This window comes from Pleurodeles waltl, chromosome 10 (genome assembly GCF_031143425.1).
Source record: "Pleurodeles waltl isolate 20211129_DDA chromosome 10, aPleWal1.hap1.20221129, whole genome shotgun sequence".
Classification (NCBI taxonomy): domain Eukaryota; kingdom Metazoa; phylum Chordata; class Amphibia; order Caudata; family Salamandridae; genus Pleurodeles; species Pleurodeles waltl.
In genome coordinates, this window is record NC_090449.1 from 338644294 (window position 1) to 338672283 (window position 27990).

The 27990-nt window shown below is 44.3% G+C and overlaps 1 protein-coding gene across 3 annotated transcripts in view; it reads right to left on the bottom strand.

Moving 5' to 3' along the window:
- Window positions 1-10024: 10024 nt before the first annotated feature.
- Window positions 10025-27990, bottom strand: part of METTL22 (methyltransferase 22, Kin17 lysine) — a 244005-nt gene continuing 226039 nt past the window's right edge. For all 3 annotated transcript variants that reach the window (XM_069210541.1, XM_069210540.1, XM_069210539.1), the window contains exon 11: window positions 10025-11155. In XM_069210541.1, coding sequence (XP_069066642.1) covers window positions 11120-11155 — 36 coding nt within the window. In that variant the 3' untranslated portion in view covers window positions 10025-11119. The remainder of the gene's footprint in view (window positions 11156-27990) is intronic.

Sequence of the window (27990 nt, forward strand, 5' to 3'; positions counted from 1 at the left end):
AATCACACAAGTGCACAGATTGTAAAATTATGTATGCTAAAAGAAAAACCCATATCTCTAATGGCAGCCTGCCACCTGACTGAGCAGCAAGTAAACTCACAAATCAAGATGTCTGAACAAATGACAAGCCACCATCACTGAGTTCAACGACTGCTGTATATTATTGCTTAGACCTGCAAATTAGGAGTCAATAGTCTCCCACACTAAAAATAAGAGATTAAAAATATAAAGAAACCTGCCCATTTTAGTCTTTCTACCTTTAAAATCACCCAATATCCAATAATCAAAAGTGGCAAGCTGTATATTTCAGTTAACAATTGCTTAGCAAAATGCATTTTTAATTCTCCTATTTCATGTTTTACGACGCCATAGCATTAAAAGCTGTATTATTACTCAACACCAGTCCTTTAAACATTTTGGAAACACAATGTTTAATAGGCTCCACTAAGATCTGAACTCGTTAGCAGCAATACACTGCTGAAAGTTCTTGGCAGCAGGAGCTTTATCCTGCTGTTTTAGTTTAATAGGTTAGTACCAGAGGGCAGTGCAACAGATACATTACCAACTCATGAGGCACAAAGAGGGAAAATGCTGATAATCTTTTCATTGAAGATGGAATTTGTTTTTCGTTTGATCAGGAGCACACACGTTCACATAAAAACAATGTCTGACTGTGCAGGAACTCAGTGGCCCCCATTTGCCCAATTGCGCCACACTGCTTTAACAACTCAACAGTTTCATCATGAAAGTGCGCGCCATGCACTCACAGATTAAGGAACAATGTCAAATGCAGACACGGTAGTAACAAGTGGCAGTGGCTTCGCCATTCTTCTGTCCCAGATACCACAGTTTTCTACCATGCCAAGCGGAGAGCAGCAGCAGACAGGACAGTGGCAGCATGTGTTGCCAGTGCTGTCCATCCTTTCCAGAGCTGCCACCGGCGCCCGCCAGTGACTGGAGGGTGACCGCAGTGTCGCACTGGCTCCCTCGTCCGGTCTCTCTGGTCATTCACACTCACAACGGAAGGCCAGGCCAGTGAACTGTCAGAGAGCCTTCCAACTGCATTTTGTACAGTGGGAGAGCCATGGCGTGTATCAGAGCGTGCCTACTATTACAAGTGAAACTGCTGAAGTTACGGACAAATGCTGTCCGTTGCCAAAACAAACAACGGACAACGAATACTAGCGTCGAATTACCGACAGTCCGTCCGTGTAATGTAGATTTTCCTAGTCTATGACAGAAAGTCTTAATTTTATTAAAGACACGGAGGCAAGTATTATGCGTTTCTTTTCTTGCTTTATTCTATAGCAGCAGTCAAGAAAAAAACTACAAATCCCATGGGGCTAAAACAAACAGCCAATGGGATTCAAAACGTAGTCCAAGACATATCAGCCAATAGAGACACACATATAGCACTATGATGCCACTTGACTGCAAGCAGCCCTCTTTTCTTGCGAACAAAGTCAATCAGAGGGAAATAACAGGAATAAGGAACACAGGATAAACAGAGCCATAACAAAGGCTAACACATCAGAACAAAAATCCAAAATTCCGTTAAGGAAAGTATGCTCCGAAATTCCAGATGGGGAAATGCCAGAACTTGAAGCGATCGAAGAGTTTGGCTGGAAGATAGCGTTGGAGCAGGATGGACATCTAAGCCGCCGGTTGATTGGTGGAAACTGCCGCTGGAAGAAAGGGTGGGAGAAACAAAATGTTATATCAGAGGTGGGATAATACTCGCCTCCGTGTCTTTAATAAAATTAAGACTTTCCGTCATAGACTAGGAAAATGTACATTTTAGGGCAAGACCGGAGGCTCCTATTATGCAAGTTTAAAGCATATTAATTACATTGACTGAAACACTATCCACAGGTTTGCAATAAAAAACTTTAAATATATTATTATTAGACCAATCTGCAGATTTCAGAATATCCTCCAAGCGGGAACCAGCCCAAAAGGCTTTGGAAGCCATAGCCCCTCTGGAAGAATGAGCTCCAAACCTGGAAGTGTCAATACCCGCTAAGGACATGATCCACCTAACCCAACGGGCTAAAGTGGCGGAAGAAACAGGATTATAGGGTTTCCTAAAGGAGATAAGGAGTTGGGAAACAGAGGATGTTCTTAAATCTGGAGTCCTTTGTTCATAAACCTTTAAACATTGACCCACACATAATTTCGGATGTTGTGGAAAATAGGGATAGAAAAATGACGATAAATTAGTCTTAGTTCGTCGTACAACCGAGAATAACACCCCAGAAGGAGTAAGTTGCCGATTGGAGACGTCCAAAGCTTTAACGTCAGATAAATGTATGATGGAAACCAGGCATAATAACATTGTTAATTTAGCAGACAACAATTTCAAGGATAGAACCGAATTATCAGGTAAAGACATCAGGAATTTTAAAACAACATTAACGTCCTACAACTGACTGTACTTAGGTAAAGGAGGCATGGAAAATGTTACTCCCTTCAGAAGACGGCACACCAACGGGTGTTCGCCTACTGGTTTCCCGTTGACATGGATATGATTAGAAGATATGGATGACCTGTAAAGGTTGATAGTTCGGAAAGCTTTACCTTTACTGGCCTCTGCGGCCAGAACATTAACTACAAATATTACATCTGCTGAAAGGGAATCGATATGTTTTCCCAAACACCAGCTGTGCAATAGAGACCAGGCTGATTTGTAGGCCTTCTTGGTGCCAGGGGCCCAGGAATTTGAGATGTATTGTGAAGCTTCTGACAAAATAAGAGGAGTAGATTGTGAATTCCCGAAATCTTCCAGGCGGATAGGGTGAGGATGTTGTCCACAATAAGGGGATGGGGACGATGAAGGGGGTCCAACAATAGGTCTGGGAAGGACGGAAGGAGCAAGGGAAAGTCCACAGAAACTTTCAAGAGAGTGGGGAACCAGACTTGGGACTGCCAAAAAGGGGTTATCAGAATTAAAGTGGCATGTTGACGTCTGAGATGTGCTAGAACCCTGCTGATCATGATAAAAGGGGGGAAGGCGTAATTGAGGGAAAGAGACCAATCCTGTAAAAAGGCATCTGATGCCAAGGCTAAGGGAACTGGGCACCAGCTCTAAAATAGAGGAAGCTGAGTGTTCAGACGGGATGCAACCAGGTCTATAGACAGAGGACCCCATAGAGACTGAATTTTGTGGAAAATCGATGGATGGAGTTTCCAATCGCTGGCATCTAGAAGATGGTGGGAATGCCAATCCGCTACTGAATTGAGAGCACCTGGCAGATACTCTGCATGAACCGAAAGATGGTTTGAAAGGCGAAATTCCCAGAAGCTCTTGGCTAAATCCGCCAGGGGTTTAGATTTTGTGCCCCCGAGGGGATTTATATACCTGACCGCTGAGATATTGTCCATCCTGAGAAGGATTGCAGAGTGAACTTTGTGTTTTACTAAACTTCTGATTGCAAAGGAGCCGGCAAGCATCTCTAAACAATTGATGTGCAATTTGGACTCCTCAGATGACCAAATACCTCCAGTTGAGATGGGACCACAACGGGCCCCCCAACCCAGACGGCTTGCATCTGATTCCAACACAAGATCTGGGGCTGATGGAAAAAAGATTTTCCCGTTCCAAGCATCTAAATGGTCTATCCACCACTGAAGCTCTGTACGGGACTCGAGGTCTAGAGGAATGATGTCTGAATACGATAGCCCCTTTCTCAAGTGCTGAATCTTCAGTCTTTTAAGATAGCGGTAATAAAGGGGACCAGGGAAAATTGCCTGGATAGAGGAGGATAGAAGACCTACTATTCGAGCCAAAGACCTGAGAGAAATGAGGGAACTTCGAAGGATTTGGAGAATTTCTGACTTTATGGATTTTATTTTTGCAGCAGGTAGAAGAAGAGTTGCCGAAAGAGAATTGATTTGGAATCCCAGAATTCTATGACTTGAGTGTGAATTAGAAGGGATTTTTCCCTGTTTATTATAAAACCTAAGTCCTCTAAGAGAGAGCAGGTAATCTTTAAATGAATGAGAAGAGTCTGAGAATTCTGACTTAAGATGAGGATATCGTCCAGGTACATTAGAAGTCTTATCCCTTGTGCTCTCAGGAAAGCTACAACGGGCTTCATGAGCTTGGTGAAGCACCAAGGAGCTGACGATAGTCCGGAGGGCAGAGAGGTAAAGTGATAAGTTTAATCTAACCATAGAAATTGAAGACATTTTCTGAAACTTGGATGAACAGAAACCACCAAAAATGCATCCTGTAGATCCAGACGGACCATCCAGTCGTCTCGGAGCAGGATATCTCTGAGGTGAAGAATGGTCTCCATTTTGAAGTGGCGGTATACCACAAACTGATTGAAGTGTTTGAGATTGATAACTGGTCGCATCTTTTTGTTTTTCTTTTGAACTAAGAAAATTGGGCTGGTAAAACCCAACAAGTGAGGGTGGACGATCGAAATCGCCTGTTTTTGTAGCAGAGATTCTACTTCAAGAGATGAGGTGGACCATTTCTGAGGAAACATGGGGAGAAGGGAGAATGTCTACTTGGACAGGGGTTGAGTAAAGATCTATTTTGTAACCCTGCACAGTATCTAGAACCCACGAGTCTGAGGTAATTACTAACCAGTTTGACATAAAATGGCGAATACGACCCCCTATCGGAAAGGAACCGACATGAGGGCTTACCTGTTGGATTGGAGGTTCTTGAATTCCTGAAGGACCTGGAACGGGTACCTCTACCCCTTTGGGGATAAAACTGTGGTCTGAATTCTTGATGAGAGGAGTTGTAGAATCCCCTGGAGCCTTGATTGACAAATCCGCGGCCGGTAAAGCAGCCCCTGCCTCTACCGGCCCTGGCAAAAACACGCTGGCTAAACATTTTCTCATTGGACTGCTGAGCCTTGTCCAAGGTAGTGAATGTGGCCACGTAGTTACTCAAGTCCTTAATAAAAGATTCCCCAAAAAGCTTTCCTTCAGTTTTCAAATGCGGGTGGACGGTTGCCAGATTGATTAATTTGGGGTCTAGTTTGAGGAGGAGTCCTTTCCTTTGCTCATGGATGAGAGACAAGTTAGCGTTCCCCAGGAGGCAAAAACAGCGTTGGACCCACAATGACAATTCTTCCAGATCTAAAAAAGTACCCTCCAACCTGGCCGATTCCACCAGGTCAAAGATCCTCGTAAGCGGACCAATGACATCCAAGAGTTTGTCCTGACAGGACGACCAAGCTTTCTCAACCCCCTTATAAGGGTCTTTGCCCAATTTGGTGAAAAAGGTCAACAAAGGCTGATCAATGGCAGGCGTGATGGTAGCCTTATGAGGAAGAGCCGGTCGAGGGCACTCTGACTTTAACTTGGCTCTTGTTTGTTTGTCAAGAGGCGAATATAGTTTTGCAGCAACATAACGACCCACTTGTCTGCGGGGGGCCATTCAGTTGAGTTGGGATGAAGAATATGTGCAATATCAAACATGGGGAAACCTTCCGCATCAAAAAGGGGAGAAACAGCAGAGGAAACCTTAGGTTTCTTTATAGGAGGAACAGATAATGAGTCATTATCATCCTTGTCAGAAAAATAACAGTCTGAGTCCACGTCAGGCATGTCGTCGTCCGTATCAGGGATGGTAGAGACAGCGACAGGTAGAGTAATGTTATGTGCCTTGAATTTACGTTTTAAAGGTGGTTTGGAAGAAGCCATATTATTATACTCCTTGGCAGGAGCCTTATGAGGAACCGCGTCCTCTGTCATGTGTGAGACAAGCTCACTATCCTTTTGCACCAAACTAGTTGTCTTTTTGGGTGATAGGCGCTGACTGCATTCCCCCGCAGTTTGGGCCGAAGATCTGGACAAAAGATTTGAAAAGGAAGTTTCTAAATTTTTAGATAATTTTTGAATGGAAGATGACACTGCCGATCTACAGAACTCCTAATAAATGTGCAGAGTTCATGTCTAATATCTTCCAAATCGCTTGGAACACCCTGTTCTGTTACAGAAGTGTCTGTTTCCACATTAAAAGTACAAAAAAATCAGAGCTTTAAGCTGTAATGCACTGAAAACAGGCAACAATGGGTTAAAAAACTGAGGAGAAAAAACAGGAAGCCAAAACTCCTCCCCTGGGCGGAGTTTTATTGGAAAGACGACGCGCTGGCACAATGAAGCAAAAGCCAGTCGAGCGGCAATGAGGAATGCAGGTAAACAAAGCAGAAACGCGGAGAGCGTTTCCTAGGAGTTTTTTCTCACCTCAGGAGCAATGCGAGTGACGGTTGCTGCCTGAGGCGAGAAAAGGAATGTTGACACGCTGCGCGCGAGGGGAGTGCCGGCATTCAAGGAATGCGGCTCAGGAGCAACGCGAATGACGGTTGCTGCCTGAGGCCATAAAAATGTTAACACGCGCGCAAGAGGATCGCTGATATTTAAAGAATGCGGCAACAAGAAAATAAAAGCGAGCGCTGAAAACGAAGCGAGACAATTAGGCTTAGAGCGCAGTAAAACTGTAAGGAATAAATATAACAAGTAATTTAACACTAGACATGAAGAGAAACGTTAAGAGTGAACTTATCTTGACTGCAGCAGCAAGAAAAGAGGGCTGCTTGCAGTCAAGTGACATCATAATGCTATATGTGTGTCCCTATTGGCTGATATGTCTCGGACTACGTTTTGAATCCCATTGGCTGTTTGTGTTAGCCCCATGGGATTTGTAGTTTTTTTCTAGACTGCTGCTATAGAATAAAGTAAGAAAAGAAAAGCATAATAGGAGCCTCCGGTCTTGCCATAAAATTAATGGACAGGTGGCCACCTTAGTGGTAGACCTCTGTTTATTAACAATACCATGTCTATTGTCCCGAATTCAGATCTGACCAGCGAACATCAGTGGTGCTGGAGCAATTTTTAGAGTGGGGGTTGCTGCCATTTATGTTAGATCACCCAAGTCATAGGGATTGTTAAAAGGGCAATCACACAAAGAACAACTGTAGCAAACGAGCACACGCATTAAGTAGGAGCGCTATAAGGTGGTGCATTTTGGAGTCCAGTGTTACATATATATTGTGGAAGTGCACTGTTATTTACAGACAACACATTTTTATTGTACTAAATTTCCAAAGACGTGCAGTTTTACTTATACTACTATACAGAGCACAAACGACAATGTGTGGAAATAGGGTTTTAGTGAAACATTATAATTGCATGTCACTTAGTGTCTTGATTTGTTCTGATTCCATTAAAATATTTGTTATTGTCCCACTTCAGAATTACAACAAAAGTGCTTCATTTGTGCTTCATCAGTATTTAAGTAGTTCTTAACTACTGATATATTTTAGAAAAGGTGTGCACTCCCTTCAAAGGCATTCACATTTTTTTGTGTTAGAAAAAAATTACACCCTACAGCCTTTCCTTTCACAGTCCCTGTAGTACAGCAAGATAGTCACATAGACCAATTGGCAAAATCCTCTCACTTTGCAGTCAGAGAATGAGAAGTAAACACCAATCTCCATGTTAGAGTAATAAGCAGCAACTTCATAGTCTATTTTACCTTTCTCTTTAAATGCACAGCAAACGTGACAATAAAAGACAACATTTAAAGGAATTTTTATTAAGCAAGCATCTTCTGAACGCCAGCATGTGTATTTCTAGCGATGCTGCAGTCCCCCCCACCCCTACTCCCAGTGCTTAAGGTGGACATTCTGCTATGGATTTAACAGTAGTGTGTACATATGAAATTATCCAATGTTTTATGGTTTCATCTTAATGTTGTTTACTTTGCCCCAGACATTTGTTTTCTGAAATATGTTGATCCTGTTCACTTTAAAAGGCAGTGACGGCTGGTGACATTTGAAAGTGGTGGGGCGTAAGAGTTTGGGTATGACTTATCTAGCGAGTGAAGTGAGCAAGCTCAATGTTCAAACGTGGGGTCCAGGGTGGGTCCTCCTCCCAAGAATAAACTGACTGACAAATGGTGCATTTGAGAGGAAATAAATTTAGTGAGAAAGCAAGGTATAATGCAGTGCGAATGTATAGTATTGAAATATTAAACACATTAAAAACTGCCCCATATCTTACTGCATTAATATGTTCACCCTTGACTTTAATGTGCGAATTGTACACCGCAACAACTTCAGGCCCTTTAAAGTGTGTGCTTACCCAGTGTCACTGCATGCGGCATCAACTTTGGAAGAAAATGCTCTAACCAGGCACCAGGACGCACCACAGCTGCTGGCTGCAATCAGTCATACAGCAGTATGTGCAGACAGGTCTTTAAGTGGGATGAAAAAAGTGGGGGCTCTCTAAAAGGGAACATGTAAAATACATTTCTGTGATTCCTATAGTGCGCCACCAGGCCTGTGTTTTGGTTTCTCTCTGAGACGTTATTGCACCCAGAAATATAACACAACAACTGACATACATCTACAACCTGTCAGTACTGTTGGCTTTAACAATGGTTGTTAACTGTCTAAGATAAATGAGTAACAACAATGATTAGTTATAAATATTTAACATTGGAAATGTTTCAATTCTGAAATTGTGAGACTGCAAATTAAATAATATTCAGGCCTGTGGAAGGAGTAGTGCCTTCAGTTACGTGTGCTTTAAGTTAGATATATTTGCACATTTTCTCTTCACATCTCATTAATCTTCAGATTTTCAACCTCTTCTTTCCTCTTCGGCACCCTCTTTTCACTCTCACCTGAATGCACTTCCTCACAGCTCCCTCATTCTACCACCCCAAACATACACTGCACTCATTTACATTTAAGCACTTTATTTCCTTTTGCTTTTGCCTTCTAAATATTGTGACCTTTGGGCACCCCTTCACAAATACTTACACTGAGTTTCAATAATAACTGGAATACGTGACCATTGTTGTGTATGCTCTGCAGAGATGCCAACACAATGACAGGCACTTAGCTTTACCTTCAGCCTCAGCACCAGCAAGAGTCAAAGTGTGCACTATCTAAGAGTAATAAAATGCACAAAAAATACAGAAACAGAGCATGATGAAACAGCTAACTCTCTTGGCGAATTGAACATCAAGTAAAACATATGAAACAAGGAGAGGAACTAAATTGCTTTTTAACATTCATTGTTTGCATATCGATCCATGTTTTTGGCATTAATGCTGATGGCATGTTTTAATGCCATACAGCAGATAAGTGCCTTTACTGTAAGCATGTATTTCTTCCTTTGCGCTTGAGTCAGATATTTGGATCAATTTCGCAATGTAACAAGAACCCTGCTGGTCTTTTGGATCAATTTCGCGAGGGAACAAATACAGCAGCCCCACTTCTAAAGGAGCCAGCGATCTGCAGCTAAGGCCCAGGGTGTCTCAGTGGGGGAAGGTTAGCATGACAAGGAGTCTCAGTACAATAAAAATAACTCAAGATTAGCATTATAACACTTAACATTACCAAAGTCAAGTCACTAAATCACACATGCTTGCATCCACTCCAACTGAGTGACAAGTGGGGAAAGGGTGGGATCTATGCTTGTGAAAGACAGACTGCCTCCCTCAGCAGGGATAAAGACACTGATGCCCAAAACCATGACGCTAAAAGCATCACTGGCCTATAGTGGAAACTGCAATAGACTACAATGGAAATGAAGGGCTTTACAGCAGTCAGTTGTGCGTCACAGTGTGGAAAGTCAAGTTACTGCTTGGCTTCCTTCTCCTGCGTCAAGCCGAGGCGGGCCAGGCAGCCTGGAACAGACAGCCCACACTTAAATGCATCGATTTGTTTAGAGTTACGATCCTAACGATCACATCTCTGAACAAATCGATCTATTTATTATTTTTGGCTATAAATGTGTAGGAATGTCAGTGCCCCTCAGCCCTAAAGGAGAAACCACACCTGTTAAAAGCGACAAAGTTCATACATTTTTGTTTATGAAATGCTAATGTGTCAAACTGCAGCAAACAAAATTTCCTTCCCTAAAACGACTAGCTTCACATGAGGGCAAGTGGATGGGACCTTTGTTAACTTGAGAAATTCCTTCTAGGCATCATTGGTTTTTCAGTAAATAGGTCAATGACTTCAGTACACACTGAATGAAATCACAAACACACCTGAAAAACTATATTTATTAAACTGCAGTAAAATTTGTTTATAACGAAGGATTATTGTTAAGTTAAAATAAATAAATCATCAGAAACACTTCCTAACAGCATAACAAGATAAAACTACATGCAATTAAATACACACAAATAAAAGAAAAACGTGATGTAAAAGAAGTATCAAAATAAGGTAAACTTATTGCTCTTAAATCCCAGCAGAAGAAAGGTCAGCAGATAAACTCTGTATTTGATGCAAGAAGCCTTCAAATTATCAAACACAGGTTCTTGAACTCTAACAAGAGATCTGCGGTTAAAAGGGTAAAAAACAGTGTGGACCACATGAACACAATAGTCTTGCAGTCAATGGGGTGATCTGAAACCATCCCAAGAACATATGTATGTGCGCCTAGTCTTTCATTAGAACATACCCTAGAATGTCTATTCATGCTCACGTCACAGTAGGACTCCGTTACTACTCCTAGTATATGCATGACAAGTACTGATGTCGCACTTAACACCATGTTTTGTAGCTGGTCTCTTCTGCCCAAAAAAAATGCAATATGCCAAATTATGCTGGCACAGAGATCGGACTGGCTGAGGAGTACAGGAGGCCAGAAGGTGTGTATTTTAATAAAGGCTCTGTTAAGCATCATTATTCATGACATGCTTGTGCATCTTTTTCAGTGGAGTAGCCAAGGGGCGTATGTTAGAATCTTCCACCATGTTCCTTAGTTAGTTGAAGAAGAAAGGGAAACAGTAAGGAGGAGGACCACCAAGATCGACGTTCGTAAAACTTAGGACTTTATAAAGTATTATATGGTTTCTACTGATTAGCTTGCTCAGTCTTTTACTATTAAGTTTTCAACGACTCTCCACCTGGAAACGTACATTCTTCTGGAACCTCCCAGGATGGTTATGGTAAAGCATAATAAATCTCTGGCCCTTTGGGCGTTTACTTATTTTCAATCGATAACTGATGCTCAGGTTCCTTTGCAGCAGATTCAAACCGACAATGGAAGCAGAGATTTGACTTTAAAGGAAGGCGTGTCGCTCTCGTTTACTTTCAGAATTAGAATGTTAGTGTGGAGGACTTTTCTTTACACATCAGGTAAGTGCTTCAGCACTAACTTTCCACAGTTCCTGGAAAAGAAAAGGCAAGGCATTCTTGTTATAACAAGGTGCAAAAAGAGCCAATTTTTCTGTGTGTTGTCAGTGGCATAAAAAATAGAATTTTTTAACATGTATCTTTCAGACTCAGCCTGCCTCCATATCATTCCTCTTCCTTGCTGACTCATACCCTGCAGGGGGAGTCAATCGATGAGAAAGATCATCCTGAATGTAGCAAATAAATCATTACATATTCATTTCAAACAATAATTACAAAAAGATACAGCCAATTCAGTGAGGAAGTTGACACTAACCTTTGTATACGCAAACATGACAATATTTAAGAACAGTTAAAAGAATAAGGAGCCACATGTACAAAGCATTTTTCTAGTCGCTAACGGGCCGATTCTAAAAATGCTTTTTGTGATGTACAAGGCCCAAACTGCGATTCAGTAACTTGTTACCGAATCGCAATTTGGGTTTTGAAATTCGGTATTAGGAAGGGGGCGTATTCAGGACGTCCCTTCCTAATACCGAATGGAAATGGTATGTATGATTGTTTTGTGACCGTGAATGCGGTCACAAAACAATCACAGTTAGAACCAATTTCAAATTGGTGCTAACCAATTCGCAAAGGAGAAGGAGTCCCCAAGGGCCCCCTTCCCCTTTGTGAATGCATGCGAAAACATTTTTTAAGAGCAGGCAGTGGTACCACGGACCACTGCCTACTGTTCAAAAATTAAATGGAAACATTTAATTTTCTTTCTTTTTAAACGCAGCCTGTTTTTCTTTAGGGAAAACGGGCTGCGTTAAAAAAAAAAAAAGATCGCTTTATTTAAAAGCAATCACAGACACGATGGTCTGCAGGCCACCATCCCTCTGACTTTTGCGATTTCCGGTGGGTCATAAATTGTAACCTACGTCATTAATATTAATGAGGCAGGTCTATTTGTGACGCACCGGGAATAGCAAGTGAAACTCAATGGAGTTTCTTACATTTGGAATTGCGATTCCCTAATTGCGATTCACGTGGAAGCGCAATTAGGAAATCGCAAATCTAAATATTTGTACATGTGGCCCTAATTTCTTTAAGTATTAGCAATTTGTCATGAGTAACCGTGTGATTATCACAATTGTGTCCACTGTAAATTGTACACCTATACACCTATTTTTTAGGCAAACTGGTACAGATAAGCGATCTCGTTTAATTTCTTCACAAATGTCAATGCTCAATTTCATATAAACATTGTACACACGACCTAACAACGCCTCCACCTCTGCAGGGCAACTGCCAGTAAATATCAACAAGTCTAGTTTTTCTGCTGATAGGAGCTGTAGGAATTCCCAGCTGCTCCTGATAAATCTCCAAATATTCTGTTCCAGGCCTTGCCTGACCTTCTGGCAGGGCATGAGGCTAACAAGTAGTCAAATATTAGTGACCAGTACAATATTAACTGACTGTGTGCACAGGTCATGTCTTTGTTTAGGTTAAGTGACTTAGCCATATTCAAATCAAACCAAAATCAGGGTTATTCGATTTTCATAAAAAACATAAAAGCATACAATGCAGTATAAAATACATATTCAAACACAAATCGTATTAAAAGCAGGAAAGATACACAGTGGCACATCACTAAGGAAACAATATTTTTCTTTTTCTACAACAGATGGCAGCAAAGGACAACTGTTGCAAGAACAAAAATGCGGGACGACATTGATTAAAATTAATTGGTAGTCTAAAGTGTCAACTTGGTGTAGCATAAAATTTACAAAAGAGAGTGATGTGCAAAGTGCCTCGCGCTGATATATTGTCGCAGGGACACGACTAAAACTTCAGACCAATCGTTAATTGCAGGAAGCGGACGAGAGATGGAAATTGCACAAGGCTAAGGTAAGGTTGCACCCCGTTGGTAACAAGAAGCAATTGATTTTTGATAACACTGGGGTTTTTTAATTGCTGGGTCAGCCTTCGATGTTCAAGTACTTATAGAAAGTTTCGTAAGATTGTTTCTACTAAGTGTTTTTTAGTGTTTCAGATGCAGAAAAATACTTTACTTGTCCAATATCTGATGCAAACTGTTTACCAAACCTAAACAAGGGTATAAGGTAAAAATGCGACCTACGTCAATCATTGATAAATGATCGATTTCAAATGGTAAATTCAGAGCTCCATACCTTGTGCCACAGTAAAATTGGTTGGATTTTCATCAGATAGGCTAAAAACCTCACAGGCAGTTCAGAATGGCATACAGTAGTTGAGTAGCTTTTAGGAGCATACAAAAGATTTTCAAGGAAGCCGTTCTCAACCGTCTGAAGATGTTTAACATTGGCATATCCCCAGATACCAGCCCCGTAGAAACCAATAGAGACCCATTTTTCCTTGTACCCAGGACACCTGTGCTGCTTCCTGAGCTGTCCTCAAACCACTTACCTTCCACCTGGTCTGTGATAGAAACCGAGGACTCCTCCCATTGGGTTAATCTTCTAAGCTGTAAAGATTTTACAAAATGGAAACTCCCTTGCCTGCTGTGGCAGAAGAGCTCTTAAGTGAGGTGAAAAGCTTTTCGAGAGACTTTGCACCCATGTTTGGCTCTTGTGTGCCCTTCAGCCCAACAGCAGTAGCATGGTAGTTGATGGAATTGTGACTCGGACGCGGCTAGAGAATCTGCAGCTGTGAGCTGTCAACCTGCTAGGGTGTACTACGCACCCCAGCATACTTTGCACTAGAAGGTGGAGGGGGCTAGCACCTCACGTTATAGAAGCGCTTCATTTTCACAGCGGCGAGGGACACACCTGGAGACTCTGCTGCTGTTAGCTGCCAACTTGCTGTGGAGGAACTACGTCCCCCAGCAGGCTTTGCCCTAGAACGAGGCAGGGGCTGGCACCAAGGGTGATAGAAGTGCTTCACTTTCACTGTGGCGCAGGGCAAGACCGGGCCCGCCTTCACCCATTACTGCATGGAAGAGGCTAAGCTGGGCCACCCCTCTTCTGCCTACCACTAAAGCCATTGCATTATTTTGTAATATTTTCCCTGAATCTGCAGTGATATACTGATCTTACTTGCTGCAGAGGAGTGCTTCTTGTTGGACCTTTGCCACCTGGGTATCACAGGGAAGCTTAAGGGTCACTCATATAAAGTCTACGCCATGCACCACCCTAGATGGTTTCTTGCAACGAGTGATGTCAGTCATAAACAGGAAAACTGAACTTGCTGAGCACTGTTTGTCCTTGTTGTCCACTGTGGGTTCTGATCATAGGCGCTGGGAACCCTGCCCCGGACTCCGCAACAATTGCCATGCCCAACGATCCACTTGCAAGGTCTCAGTCTCCCACCAGCCCTGTCAGGACAGGAAAGCTTAAAAACCCAAGGGGGAAGAGAAAAAAAGTGGAACAAGGGGCCATGTCAAAGTGCCATTATCCCGGACCCTTAGTAGCCTTGACCAGCCCTGCTGGGGCCTCCAACACTGGTCTCAACCATCGCCCAACTTGCAATGACACAAACTTTACCGCTGAACTGGCTGACGTGCTGAGCGAGAAGCTTACAACCTCTTTCACGTCTGTACCAAACACATTTTGGAGCAACTTGAGAGGGTGTAGGAGAGGATACACTACACAAGCTAAAGGACGTTTCCTTGGCATCATTTTACACAAAGCTGCTGCCTATTGGTCCTCTTGAGGGACCTTCCAATCAATCGTGTACCTGTCACACGCCTCCGCACCTCCTGCTCTGATGATCACCACTTTCGGTCAAGTACCAGCCCCTTGCCAGGATAGGCTAGCTACTGCTACCATGTAAGGTTTGCAGGTTATTCATACTTCTGGTGGTGAAGTCCGCTCTCTACATCGTGGTTCGGAGGGTCCGGGAAACATCAGTGTTGGGTATGCTATGTCATTCTTACCATCTAGGGCCCCGTCACTGCATCTTCCGACCCAGGGTCCCCCTTTTGTTGTAATCTTAAAGAATGTTTCTCCACTAGCTCGCATTTCATGAGAGGACCCTGATCAGCTGGTAAACAAAGTGGTCCATTGGGCTAACAGCAGACTGGGAGCGCCACCACTGTTACACAACCAGATCAACCTTGTTCGAAGGGTCCCTTGGGCAGGTCATGGCCTCAAACTCGATTACATGGTCTGCGTTGTCAACTTTAAGTGCAGGGGCGTGGTCAAGGATACTCTGACTAAACTGGGGCTTGCTGGGCCAACATCATCCATTGAAGTACTCGCACTTGGCTACTTCTATAGACCCCAGGCTAATCTGTTTGATCCACTGTCATCCAGGTTCTCAGTGCCTACTTTTAACAGATTGGCCCCTTTCTCGCAGTTAACGGACTGACTTCCTGCGGCTGCAATCACAACTGGCCGTGACATTTGGGTGGTCCACTAGATCCAATTTGGCTTCTACCACTACTCGTTTCCAGCATTTGTCCCTTCTCTAGTCTGGCTTGGGAAAGCAGCAACACCGCATCGGTGGACAGCTTCAAGGAAAGTGGCAGGCCTGGCAAGCAAATGGGGGTGCCCTGAGTGGCATCAGCTGGTTAATTGTTATGCGGTTATCTGTTTACAAGAAACATGGCTGACCGACTCTGTTTTTATGGATAGTTTTGCTACTTACTTTACACCAGCCACCCCAAGTTCTGAGGGCGGGGCTGAGGATGGGCTTATCTCTTTTGTGTCTTTATCACTCCCTGCCAAGAATTAATGGTCAAGTTGTGCCTCTGTGTATTACCAGCTCATCTTAATGCAAAGTGCAAATATCTCACGGCTACTTATTAATGTTTATAATAATATGTTCAACACTTCCAAGGTGTATCTGGCAGGCAAGTTGCTCATGGACATTGCTGAATGTGTCAGTAACATCCAGGGGAGCTACACTTTGCTACTCTTGCGGGGACTTCAATCTGTGCGTCTGCTAGCATTCTGTAGTTAATGTCTGTGGGTTAAGGAATGTCTCAGGGGACCACATTTCTCATAGTCTTCTTGGAGATGAGTTTAATACCTTGTTGGTCAAATATAATTAAAAAAATTCCCATGACTCCCTAAGCTAGGCACCAGTCGATATACCCACCTTTGTTGGAAGGTTCACCCCAAGTCATATCAATTTTATTCTATTCTTGCAAGTACTGAGGGGCTGAGCGCTGGGCTATCATCTCCATTAATGCTTCTCTTTTCTCCAAGTAGCCTACTGTAGGAGGCTGGCCTGGCTTGTAGTGGGTACCAAGGGGTACTTACACTCTGTACCAGGTCCAGTTATCCTTTATTAGTGTAGAAGAGGTGTTTCTAGCAGCTTAGGCTGATAGAAGGTAGCTATAGCAGAGCAGCTTAGGCTGAACTAGGAGACATGCAAAGCTCCTACTATACCACTGGTGTCATATGCACAATATCATGAGAAAACACAATACACAGATATACTAAAAATAAAGGTACTTTATTTTTATGACAATATGCCAAAAGTATCTCAGTGAGTACCCTCAGTATGAGGATGCCAAATATACACAAGATATATGTACACAGTACCAAAAATATTCAGTATTAGCAAAAGGAAGTAATGCAAGCAATGTAGAATTACAGTAGATTGCAATAGGAGCACATAGGTACAGGGGCAACACAAACCATATACTCTAGAAGTGGAATGCGAATAACGTATGGACCCCAAACCTATGTGAGCTTGTAGAGGGTCGCTGGGACTGTAAGAAAACAGTGAGGGTTAGAAAAATAGCCCACCCCAAGACCCTGAAAAGTAGGTGTAAAGTGTACCTATATTCCCCAGAGAGCACAGAAGTCGTGATAGGGGAATTCTGCAAGGAAGACCAACACCAGCAATGCAACCAAAGTGGATTTCCGGATGAGAGTACCTGTGGAACAAGGGGACCAAGTCCAAGAGTCGCGACAAAGTCAAGATTGGGCAGATGCCCAGGAAATGCCAGCTGAGAGTGCAAAGAAGCTGCCACCGGATGGTAGAAGCTGTGGATTCTGCAAGAACGAAGAGGACTAGGAACTTCCCCTTTGGAGGATGGATGTCCCACGTCGTTAAGAAGCTTGCAGAGGTGTTCCCACTCAGAAAGACCGCAAACAAACCTTGCTAGCTGCAAGGGTCGCGGTTAGGGTTTTTGGATGCTGCTGTGGCCCAGGAGGGACCAGGATGTCACCACTTGGATGAGGAGACAGAGGGGGCGCCCAGCAAGTCAGGGAGCCCTCACAGAAGCAGGCAGCACCCGCGGAAGTGCCGGAAGAGGCACTACGAAGAGGAGTGAACCGGGGCTCACCCGAAGTCACAAAAGGAGATCCCACGACGCCGGAGGACAACTCAGGAGGTTGTGCACTGCAGGTTAGAGTGTCGGGGACCCAGGCTTGGCTGTGCACAAAGGAAATCCTGGAAGAGTGCACAGGAGCCGGAGCAGTTGCAAATCACGCGGTACCCAGCAATGCAGTCTAGCGTGGGGAGGCAAGAACTTACCTCCACCAAACTTGGACTGAAGAGTCACTGGACTGTGGGAGTCACTTGGACAGAGTTGCTGAGTTCCAGGGACCACGCTCGTCATGCTGAGAGGGGACCCAGAGGACCGGTGATGCAGTTCTTTTGGTGCCTGCGGTTGAAGGGGAGGATTCCGTCGTCCCACAGGAGATTTCTTCAGAGCTCCTAGTGCAGAGTGGAGGCAGACTACCCCCACAGCATGCACCACCAGGAAAACAGTCAAGAAGGCGGCAGGATCAGCGATACAAGGTTGCAGTAGTCGTCTTTGCTACTTTGTTGTGGTTTTGCAGGCGTCCTGAGCAGTCAGCGGTCGATCCTTTGGCAGAAGGTGAAGAGAGAGATGCAGAGGAACTCTGATGAGCTCTTGCATTCGTTATCTAAAGAATTCCCCAAAGCAGAGACCCTAAATAGCCAGAAAGGGAGGTTTGGCTACCTAGGAAGGAGGATAGGCTAGCAACACAGGTAAGAGCCTATCAGGAGGAGTCTCTGACATCACCTGCTGGCACTGGCCACTCAGAGCAGTCCAGTGTGCCAGCAGCACCTCTGTTTCCAAGATGGCAGAGGTCTGGAGCACACTGGAGGAGCTCTGGGCACCTCCCCTGGGAGGTGCAGGTCAGGGGAGTGGTCACTCCCCTTTCCTTTGTCCAGTTTCGTGCCAGAGCAGGGCTGGGGGATCCCTGAACCAGTGTAGACTGGCTTATGCAGAGATGGGCACCATCTGTGCCCATCAAAGTATTTCCAGAGGCTGGGGGAGGCTACTCCTCCCCAGCCCTGACACCTTTTTCCAAAGGGAGAGGGTGTAACACCCTCTCTCTGAGGAAGTCCTTTGTTCTGCCTTCCTGGGCCAAGCCTGGCTGGACCCCAGGAGGGCAGAAACCTGTCTGAGGGGTTGGCAGCAGCTGCAGTGAAACCCTGGGAAAGGTAGTTTGGCAGTACTGTGCTGAGTCTGTGCTAGAGACTCGGGGGATCATGGAATTGTCTCCCCAATGCCAGAATGGCATTGGGGTGGCAATTCCAAGATCTTAGACATGTTACATGGCCGTGTTCGGAGTTACCATTGTGACGCTGTACATAGGTACAGTGCACGCGTGTAATGGTGTCCCCGCACTCACAAAGTCTGGGGAATTTGCCCTGAACAATGTGGGGGCACCTTGGCTAGTGCCAGGGTGCCCACACACTAAGTAACTTAGCACTCAACCTTTACCAGGTAAAGGTTAGACATATAGGTGACTTATAAGTTACTTAAGTGCAGTGGTAAATGGCTGCGAAATAACGTGGACGTTATTTCACTCAGGCTGCAGTGGCAGGCCGCTGTAAGAATTGTCAGAGCTCTCTATGGGTTGCAAAAGAAATGCTGCAGCCCATAGGGATCTCCTGGAACCCCAAGACCGTGGGTACCTCAGTACCATATACTAGGGAATTATAAGGGTGTTCCAGTATGCCAATGTGAATTGGTGAAATTGGTCACTAGCCTGTTAGTGACAATTTAGAAAGTAAAGAGGGAGCATAACCACTGAGGTTCTGGTCAGCAGAGCCTCAGTGAGAAAGTTAGTCATAACACAGGAAACACATACAAGGCACACTTATGAGAACTGGGGCCCTGGCTGGCAGGGTCCCAGTGGCACATACACTAAAACAACATATATACAGTGAAATATGGGGGTAACATGCCAGGCAAGATGGTTCTTTCCTACACCTACTGAGAGCAAAACTGGTAGTATATCATTCTCCAAGAACAGTGGGCTGACTAGAAGCTGGCCAAGGTTGCTGGTGATTCCTTTTTAAATAACTTAGTGGCTGCTTCACTACCTGAATTTCTGAGGTGCCTTGTTAATGGCAAGGGTGGGGTAAGGAGCGTCTTGACAGTTTTGACAACATTTGCAGCTTGGTCCACTATCTGCTCATGGTTCCCACTAAAGCACAGGGCTGGTAGTCCGCCAAGTGGTTTGACACTAACTGTACTAAGGCCCACAATCAGATCAGGAAGAGCCTCAAGCAATCCCCCAGGGACAAGGAGCTGGTGCGCGCCCATAGAGTTATATATAAGAATACCCTCAAAGCCAGGAAGATAGCAATTCAGGAGGAAGCTTACTCCTTTTTATTTTAGGCTAGAGAACTTAGGGACAGTAAAGCCTTTTGGCAGACAGTAAATCACAACTATTTTGAGGAGTCTAAGGACTCTGGCCTTGACATAGTGGTCCCGCAGAAATCTCAGTTATCCATTTTTCAAAACCTTATGGTATCCTTGACGCAGAGGTTATTGATCCTTGGGGGAAGGTTTTTCCTTCCCTTTCTGGCCTTTGGCTTCTGCTCATCCTGGTCCAGAGGTTGAGCTGAGAAGGTTGTGCGAGCGGAGTATAGCTACCCAGCAGGAAGAGCTCTAGGTCCAGAGTGGATCCCCTGGTACCTGTTCAAGTCCAATATTACAATGTGGGCCTCACTTATGATGATTGTTCTTAATGTTGTTTTAACAGTAAGCCCCCCCACCTCCCCCAGCTAAGACACCGCCCCTTCCACACAGAAGACTTGGTCACATGCCGTAATTGTACCTATCTATAAGAAGGACTCCAGAGGTGATCCTCATTGGTACCACCTCATTTCTTTAATCAATGCAAGAGCAAAAATTATGGGGCGTATTAAGTGGCCAATGTGTCTGCAGTCCTTGGACAGTGAACAGAGTGTCCACTCAGAAATACAGTTTGGTTTGCGACCTGGCCTAGGTTCGGTTGAACAGTCGCTCAATCTGTATGTTCTAATCAGCAAATATACTGTGGCCAAGAGGGGCAAGCTGTACTTGGCCTTCAGTCAACAGGGCCAAGTTGTGGAGAATCATGCCTCACATGGTGGTGGATCAGAAAAGCCAGCAACTCCTTCAGGGAACTTCATAATTAAGTTACTGCCATGGTGCAGTATGGCCCTTGAGTGGAGGGGGAATACAACTGCCTTGAATCTGGCAAGAGAGGAGTGCTAGGACTGCATTCTGGCCCCATCCCTCTTTTCACTATACATTATTGGCCTGGAGGCAGATCTTCTGGAGTTCAGGGAGGATCATTAGTGTACCAACCTTAGTCTATGCAGATGACACTGTCCTCATAGCCAGGACTTCTATTAGGCTCCAGTGCCTGCTGGACCATTTTTGCAAGTTCATGGTGGGTTTGGATTTGAAGGTGAACCAGACCAAGACGCATGCCATGGTCTTTGGCACCATGATGAATGACAACGGTGTTTTCGCAGTTATTGGTAATAAACTTAGTTCTGTCCCGACATTCTCCTATCTGGGCATTCTTTTTGACAAAAGCCTTAAGTGGGGCCCCTTAAAAACCTGCAGAGCTGCTTCCCTTTCTAAGGCCGTAGAGGCAGGCTTTCGTTTTTCTTGTAAACTTGGCTGTAAGCCCTAGGGAACTTGTGGCCATATACAGGGCTATGTGCTGTGCTGTCGCTCTCTACAGGGCCATGGTGTGGGGCATCGATGACCAAGACGGACTAGGAAGAACTGAGAACAGCTTTATCAAAAGGTTACTTTCTGTGCCTCAAAGAACCAGCTCCTTCACCTGCCACTCAGAGGAGGACTAGGATATCTTAATGATTGTATCAAATGGCAATCCATCCTGTGGCTAAGGATCTAGAAAAGTAGTCAAACTCTTTTCAATCGGGCCGTTCTAAATGACTGTTTAGAACTTGACAGATCTTTTAACATCCAGTGGATCAAGTATATTCACAGTACCTGTCTTAGTTTACATCGTGAAGACCTTTTTTGCTTGCAGACCACCTAAAGGCAAGCACTCAATTCTCTTTGAAAAACGAGTGTTTGGCTGTCTGGAACTTAGAGTGAGTTAGACAAGCCAACTGTGCAGACTTCCATGGTTATCTCCAATAATACTGGTATAGCACCTTATTTTGTGAGGGAGAATAGTATCACAAATATTTACTAACCAGATTTAGACTGAGCACTGCGCACTTTTTTGCTGCCTTTCCCGTACAGGGTTCCTACTTTTCAACCTCACCAGTTTGCCCCTGTGATGGCCGTTCTGCACAAAGCACACAGTACTTTATGTTTCTCTGCGGGTACTATTTTGCCTTAAGGAGGCGCTATATTTTACCTTTCTAAAGGCAGGTAATGTCTTGGCACTCTTGCAAACACTATCTACTATAAAGATCTGTTTCCTTGTGATCCCTTATATTCAATGTGCTATCAAGCAGAGGGTCACTGTTGTTATGTAATGTCCTGCTTTTGGTTTATTGGTTTTATTGATTTTTATCTCAGAATGATACTTTTTTTAAATGCTAATAGGGCTCAATTATTGATGGCTGTATGTATTGTGTATTTTATTTTGCATACCTTTATGGTCCAATTAGACCTAGTAAAGTTATTTTGATTTAAAGAGTAAGCATCTCCCTAAGAGGTTTGGTGCTTAATTTGGCAACAAACTTTAAAAGGCCATTTACAGATTTAGTAAAGTGAGGCTTCCCATTATAATCTACAGGAGACCATGTATCATGTTCATCAAATGAAATAACCAGATAAGAGAATGTTGTAGTGAAACTTAACTTAGAATTGCCTGCCAGTAGATTTCGGCACTTTTTTGTATTCATCCGAAATTTCATAACAAACGTCTTGCTTTTATTGACAATCAGGCCAAGCTTAGACATATAATTAATAAAGCAGGAGAGGGTTCTCTGTAAATCCAATGGGGTATGTGACATAAAAACAGCATACAGGAGACAAGGGAATGGTCTGCGGCCAATTTGGGGAAAATCTTTGCAATTATCGCTTAACATACATCCTATGCGGTTAGTGTACAGAGTGAAAAAACAAGGCGCTAAGACTCAACCCTGTGTGACCCCCTCTTTCAAGCTTAAAAGAACCAGTGCACTCACTATTGTGTCCAAGGTGCACCCTAACCTTTCCCCTGGAGTACACTTCTCTAATGAAGGCAATTATCGATGGATTCACCCCGATCTCAGGTAGAACAGCCCACAGTTGGCTATGAAGGACAAAGTCGGATGCACTAGACAGGTCAACAAAGGCTAGATACAACTGTCCTTTTTCACTAAGGTGTATTTAGCGATGATCACATTGAGATTGAGCCCCTTCTGGAATGTTCCCAGCCCTCTGGGAAAACCCTACTAATGGTCTGATAGGATGTTAGAAGCTTCAGCCCATTCTTCGAGACGGCAATAAGATTTTCCCTGTAATTTTTAACAATGAATCAATTAGGGATATGGGCCGATAATGGGCGGGTTTGGAACAATCCCCTTTCTTAAAGACTGGTACAATAATTTACTCTTAACATGAGTCCAGGATACCAGAGCAGGAACAGGCCCCTAAGACCCTAGGATCTCACAAGGATAGAGTAGCCTTAAACAAGTCGATAGGAACACCATGTGGGACAGAGGTTTTACCACCCTACTGCCCATTCCTGCAGTGATGACTTAATCCAGGTGTTAAGATACGGATGCAGGTAAGATGAGTAAAATAAGCTTTATTCTTTGCCACCAACCCAGGGCCGCTACATTCGACGCTAGCCCAGGCCAACTGCCACAGAACCTCCATCGCGTTCTTGACCAACATATGGAACCTCAATGTGTGGAGGTTCTCAGAGCTTGTTGCAAGCTTAACATAATGAAAGTAAACACATCACCAGGCTAAATGATAAATTACTAAAACCACAAGATATCTGTAAGTTAAAGACCTAAATGTACGTACTAGGGACAGAATAAATATCAGAAAAAAGGGCAACCCAGTCAGATTCGTTAAGGGCCATCTCTAATCTCGGGGCACTATCGTACCTTAAAAAGATGCTATTGATTACACACCAGAATATCCTTAGCCAAACTGACTTCAGTCAGTGTTTCCCCATGCCTGAAGTTTTAGCTTCTTCAGCGCTAACTCATACTCAAACCTACACCGCCCACTTCCACGGGGCGGCGCAGACATTGGGGAGCACTTTCATTAGAAGCTTGTGGGCTATCAAACAGTTGCTAGATAACCACCCTGGCATAGGGAATTGGGCTGCACTTTTGTTAGAGCTTGCCTAATCCTGTTAGAAATCTCAAAAAAAGCCAACTTGACCTCCCTGTCATTGGTTAAGTCATCTAAACAAGTGTAAAAGGCATCCTTATTAAGTGATGATTCTTTTTTTAAGGAGAGTATTCTAGCAAACCCCCGACTAACTCAGTAAAGTGCTACTCTGGTTTGATAGCAAAGCATTATCAAGAGAGCACACGGCAGGATTAATTTTTAAACCTCAAGTTTCACTTCTAAACTTAGAGAAAAGTAATTACTCATGGCAATGGGGTGACACATAAAATATTTTCAAAATTGTGTGATGCAAGAATGTAATTAATAACTGTATTATAGCCTCAACCACTAAACGTAGGATGAAAGGGAACTTTGGGAGTGCACAGTTCATTTGTGAAGGCAAAATCAAGCTTACTCAATAATTCAGTCAGCTTCATTCGATGTACAGTATGGCTGAAACGAGTTTGGTCGTTGTCATTAGTATCCACCATGCCACACACCATTTTAGAAGGAAAATAACATAACCTGGTATAGAAGTCACCTCTCCACAGTAAAAAAAAAACATTCATTGTAGCCTATCCAAATTGCATTCAAGTTGAGCTAGCTCAGTAACAACACTGGATGGCAAAACGTTGTTATGCAAATCAGCAGTATTATTTTTCTTCCTGTAGGCAAAAATGCTAATTGCTTCATAAAGCTTATCTTTGCCTCTCAAACAGCTTGGTCAGTTTTGGCCTTACCCAAAATTATTATCCAAACCACTAAGATTTTTAACTAGTGGTGGATGCTAATAAGATTGTTAAAGGTTTGGAGACATAGGTCTAAAACTCTAAATCTCAAATCAGAACTGGAACAGGTCTTTTTGATCACACGTTAAAAGATGTATTCATCCACTGAGCATTAAGTGAGTAAAGGATTAATTATGCACATGGGCTGGAGAGAGAAAAATGTTTACCAAATGTAGATGTGTTCTCCGAAGACGAATATCTTCCTGACATGCACAAATTTCCCAAAAAACAGGGACAAGGAGAAGGAAATTGCTGGCCACTGGCTCATAGGTGAACTGAAACTAGCACACTTTCCTTTGTCGACAGAGGGGCTTACTGAACAGCATGGTTCCAAAACCCCCAAAATGCACAATGCTTACTGTTCTTTAGGTGATTGTAGAATTCATCTGAAGTTTAGGAGGAGGGCTTACTGACCAGAGAGAGATGGTGCTGGGAAGCAGTGCAGGGTGGCCAAGCTTTGTCATCCTTAATGATAGCGTATTGAGTGTGCAAGTGAGCACACTCACCTGTGTTCTCCTAATTCTTCTTGGAGAGGACCACTGCTGTCCTGCTTATGAGGAAGACAAGACCACTTCAGACTTCGGGGAGGCAAGTTTTTGTTGCAGAATATCCGGATCACCACGGGAAAGTATACATATACATTACAGCATGTCACACAATCAGCACATTCCGAAGGTCACATATTCAACGTTCCCTTCTCAACATTACTAACAAAGCAATGCTAATCACTCATAACCTTGCACTAGACTGACCACTTTGCCATCCATATCTCCCTATTCAGAATCCTATCAACAAATGAAGGTCAACACAAAAGAGAAAAACAAACCTTCACATCCTTCAAAGACTTCTCCATACACAACCCAATTCCTGAACTCATCACTTACCCCATAAACTCCATGTCCGACACCAACACCCTTTTAAACAGCTTCAACATCTTTTGGAAACCTATGTGAAAATCCACACCTCTATTACAACACACAAGCGCAAGCCAAACCTTCAGCACCCTTGTACTCCAAGGAGCTTGCTGACAATAAAAGATCCATCACAGACAAGAAGGGAAATGAAAGAACAACATGACTCCTGATGACCTTTTGATAATGACATCCATCCGTGCAACACACAGACAGCTCATCATATTAGAAAAGCAAAGTACTATACCAAAACCAAAAATGAAGCAGGATGCTATTCTAGAAAATACAGCACAGAATCTACGCCCTGCTGGACGCACTCATTCCTCACCACACAGAAAAGTACAATGAAGTCAACCTTGTCTTCAATTAAAAAAAATACAGATCTGAGAGATCAACAACAACACGAAATCCGCTTGATCTCTTAAACCCATCCCTTCCAGTATAATCCTGCAATGGTCAGCCTTCAAAGTCCTATCTCTTGCTGAAAAACATAACTCCCTCAAGGTAACCTCTCCTCCTTCATCAAAGCGCCGTGTCATGACATTCTCTTACCACACTTAACACTGTCAACGCCCCCCTCGGGCAATGTTAGACCTGGCATCTTTTGGTGGGTTTCCCCCTGCCTTTTTGCCTCCGGACCTCCTGTTTTTATGGTATGCTGGACTCTGTTTTTGCTGGTTTAATGTCTCTGGGCACTTTACCACTGCTGATCAGAGCTAAAGCGCAAGTCCTCCCTGTGTAAATTGTTATTGGTGATTGGTTTAAAACTGTTTGGCATATCTGATTTATTGGTAAGTCCCTCATAAAGTGCACAAGAGGTGCCCAGGGCCTGTACATTAAATGCTACTAGTGGGCCTGCAGCACTGATTGTGCCACCCACATGAGTAGCCCTGTAAATATGATCAGTCCTGCCACTGCAGTGTCTGTGTGAACAGTCTTGCACTGCCAATTCGACCTGGCAAGTATACCCACTTGCCAGGCCCCAACTTTACCTTTTACTACATGTAGGTCACTGCTAAAGTAGGACCAAGGTAGTCCCAGGGGCAGGATGCAGTGTATTCAAGAGGTAGGACATGTACCGGTGTGCTTTACATATCCTGATAGTGAAATACTGCCAAATTCGGATTTCACTATTGCAAGGCCTATGTCTCTCATAGGTTAACATGTGGTCTGCCTTTAAATATCCTTTAAGTGAAGTTTCCCATTGGAATCAGATAGAGATGTGGAGTTTGGGGTCTCTGAACTTTTTAACATACATCTTTTTGTAGAGTTGTTTTTTAGATTGTCTTTTTGGAAATTTCACAAAAAGTAGGAATTTTCTTGCTTAACCACTCTGTGTCTCTGCCTGCCTGGGGAATCCATGTCTGGGTCAGACTGACAGTTGGGCTATTTGTGAATTTCCTCTAGACAGTGACACAAAGGGAGCTGAGGTGTGTCCTGCATATCCTGTTGATTCTCCTGGGCTAGAGTGGGGAGGGAGGAGCTGACACCTGCATCTGAAAGGGCTGTGTCTGTCCTCACACAATGCAGTGTCTGACCCCCTGGAGTGTGTCGGGGCCAGGCCTGAGCAAGGCAGGATCTTGTGGACAACCAAAACTTTCCTTTGAAGTTTGCCTACTTTAAAGGCAGAAATGAGTATAAGTAGTGGACCCAAAACCCCAGAATTTTAGAACACTTCTGGAACAAGAGGAACCTCTGTCAAGGAGAAGAGTTGAAGAGCTGAAGCAGGAGTACTGCCCCTTTGCGGTGTGTGTTTTGCTGGGTTGGCCTGCAGTTGCTGCTTCTGCCTTAAAGAAGACAAAGACTGGACTTTGCGGTGCATCCTGCTTCTGAAGTTTCTCCAAGGGCTGAAGTAGAGCTTGTCGCCTGTTGGAAGTCTCAGGAATATCAAAGACTACAGGTTCATCAGTCCACAGCACTGGGAATTGTGTGTTTTGTGCTGCAACAGAAAAAAACCACCATGATGCACCTGCCTGCACCGTGACCTGATGACGCTGCACAAAGCTGTGCCCTGCTTTGCACCGCAACCCTGGTCTCACCAACGCCGCCACCTGACGCTGTCACTGAGCCGCTGCTTGCACTGTGACCTGTAGGCCTGCACTCTGAATCGCCTTGCACACACCGCAGCCTTGGTATCCCCGAAGACGCTACTCTACACTGACACCGACGCCCCAGCCTGCACCATGGCCTGAGGATACCGCTTGTAAGGTACATGGAGCACCGTCCCATACTGCTGCCCCGGTCCACCGATACCAGCACCATCGACTACAGCATCGTCAACAGACACCCCTGTCCGCACCACAAACCGTGGGCGCTGCATGGTGCCCACCCCACATCATACCGCCGCCCTGGGGCCTAACGACGACAGCGCTTCATCAATGACGATGCTGCTGCCTGCACGCTGCACCGAGACCTGGAGACACCTCATATCCTACAGCCCCGCTTCACACTGCAGCCCAACGCCACATGACGCAGTCACCGATCCTCTGCCTGCACCGTGACCTTTGGGCACTGCACGTCACACCGTCCCGCTTCGCTCAACGGCCCGGACACAATCAATGCCAGCACTCCTGAGATCGTCATCAGCCCGGAGTTCGATCTGTAATGCGAGTGACTTCACGGGCCCTGTGACCCCTGCACCGACCACCGGAACCGATGCCCACCGACATCCACGA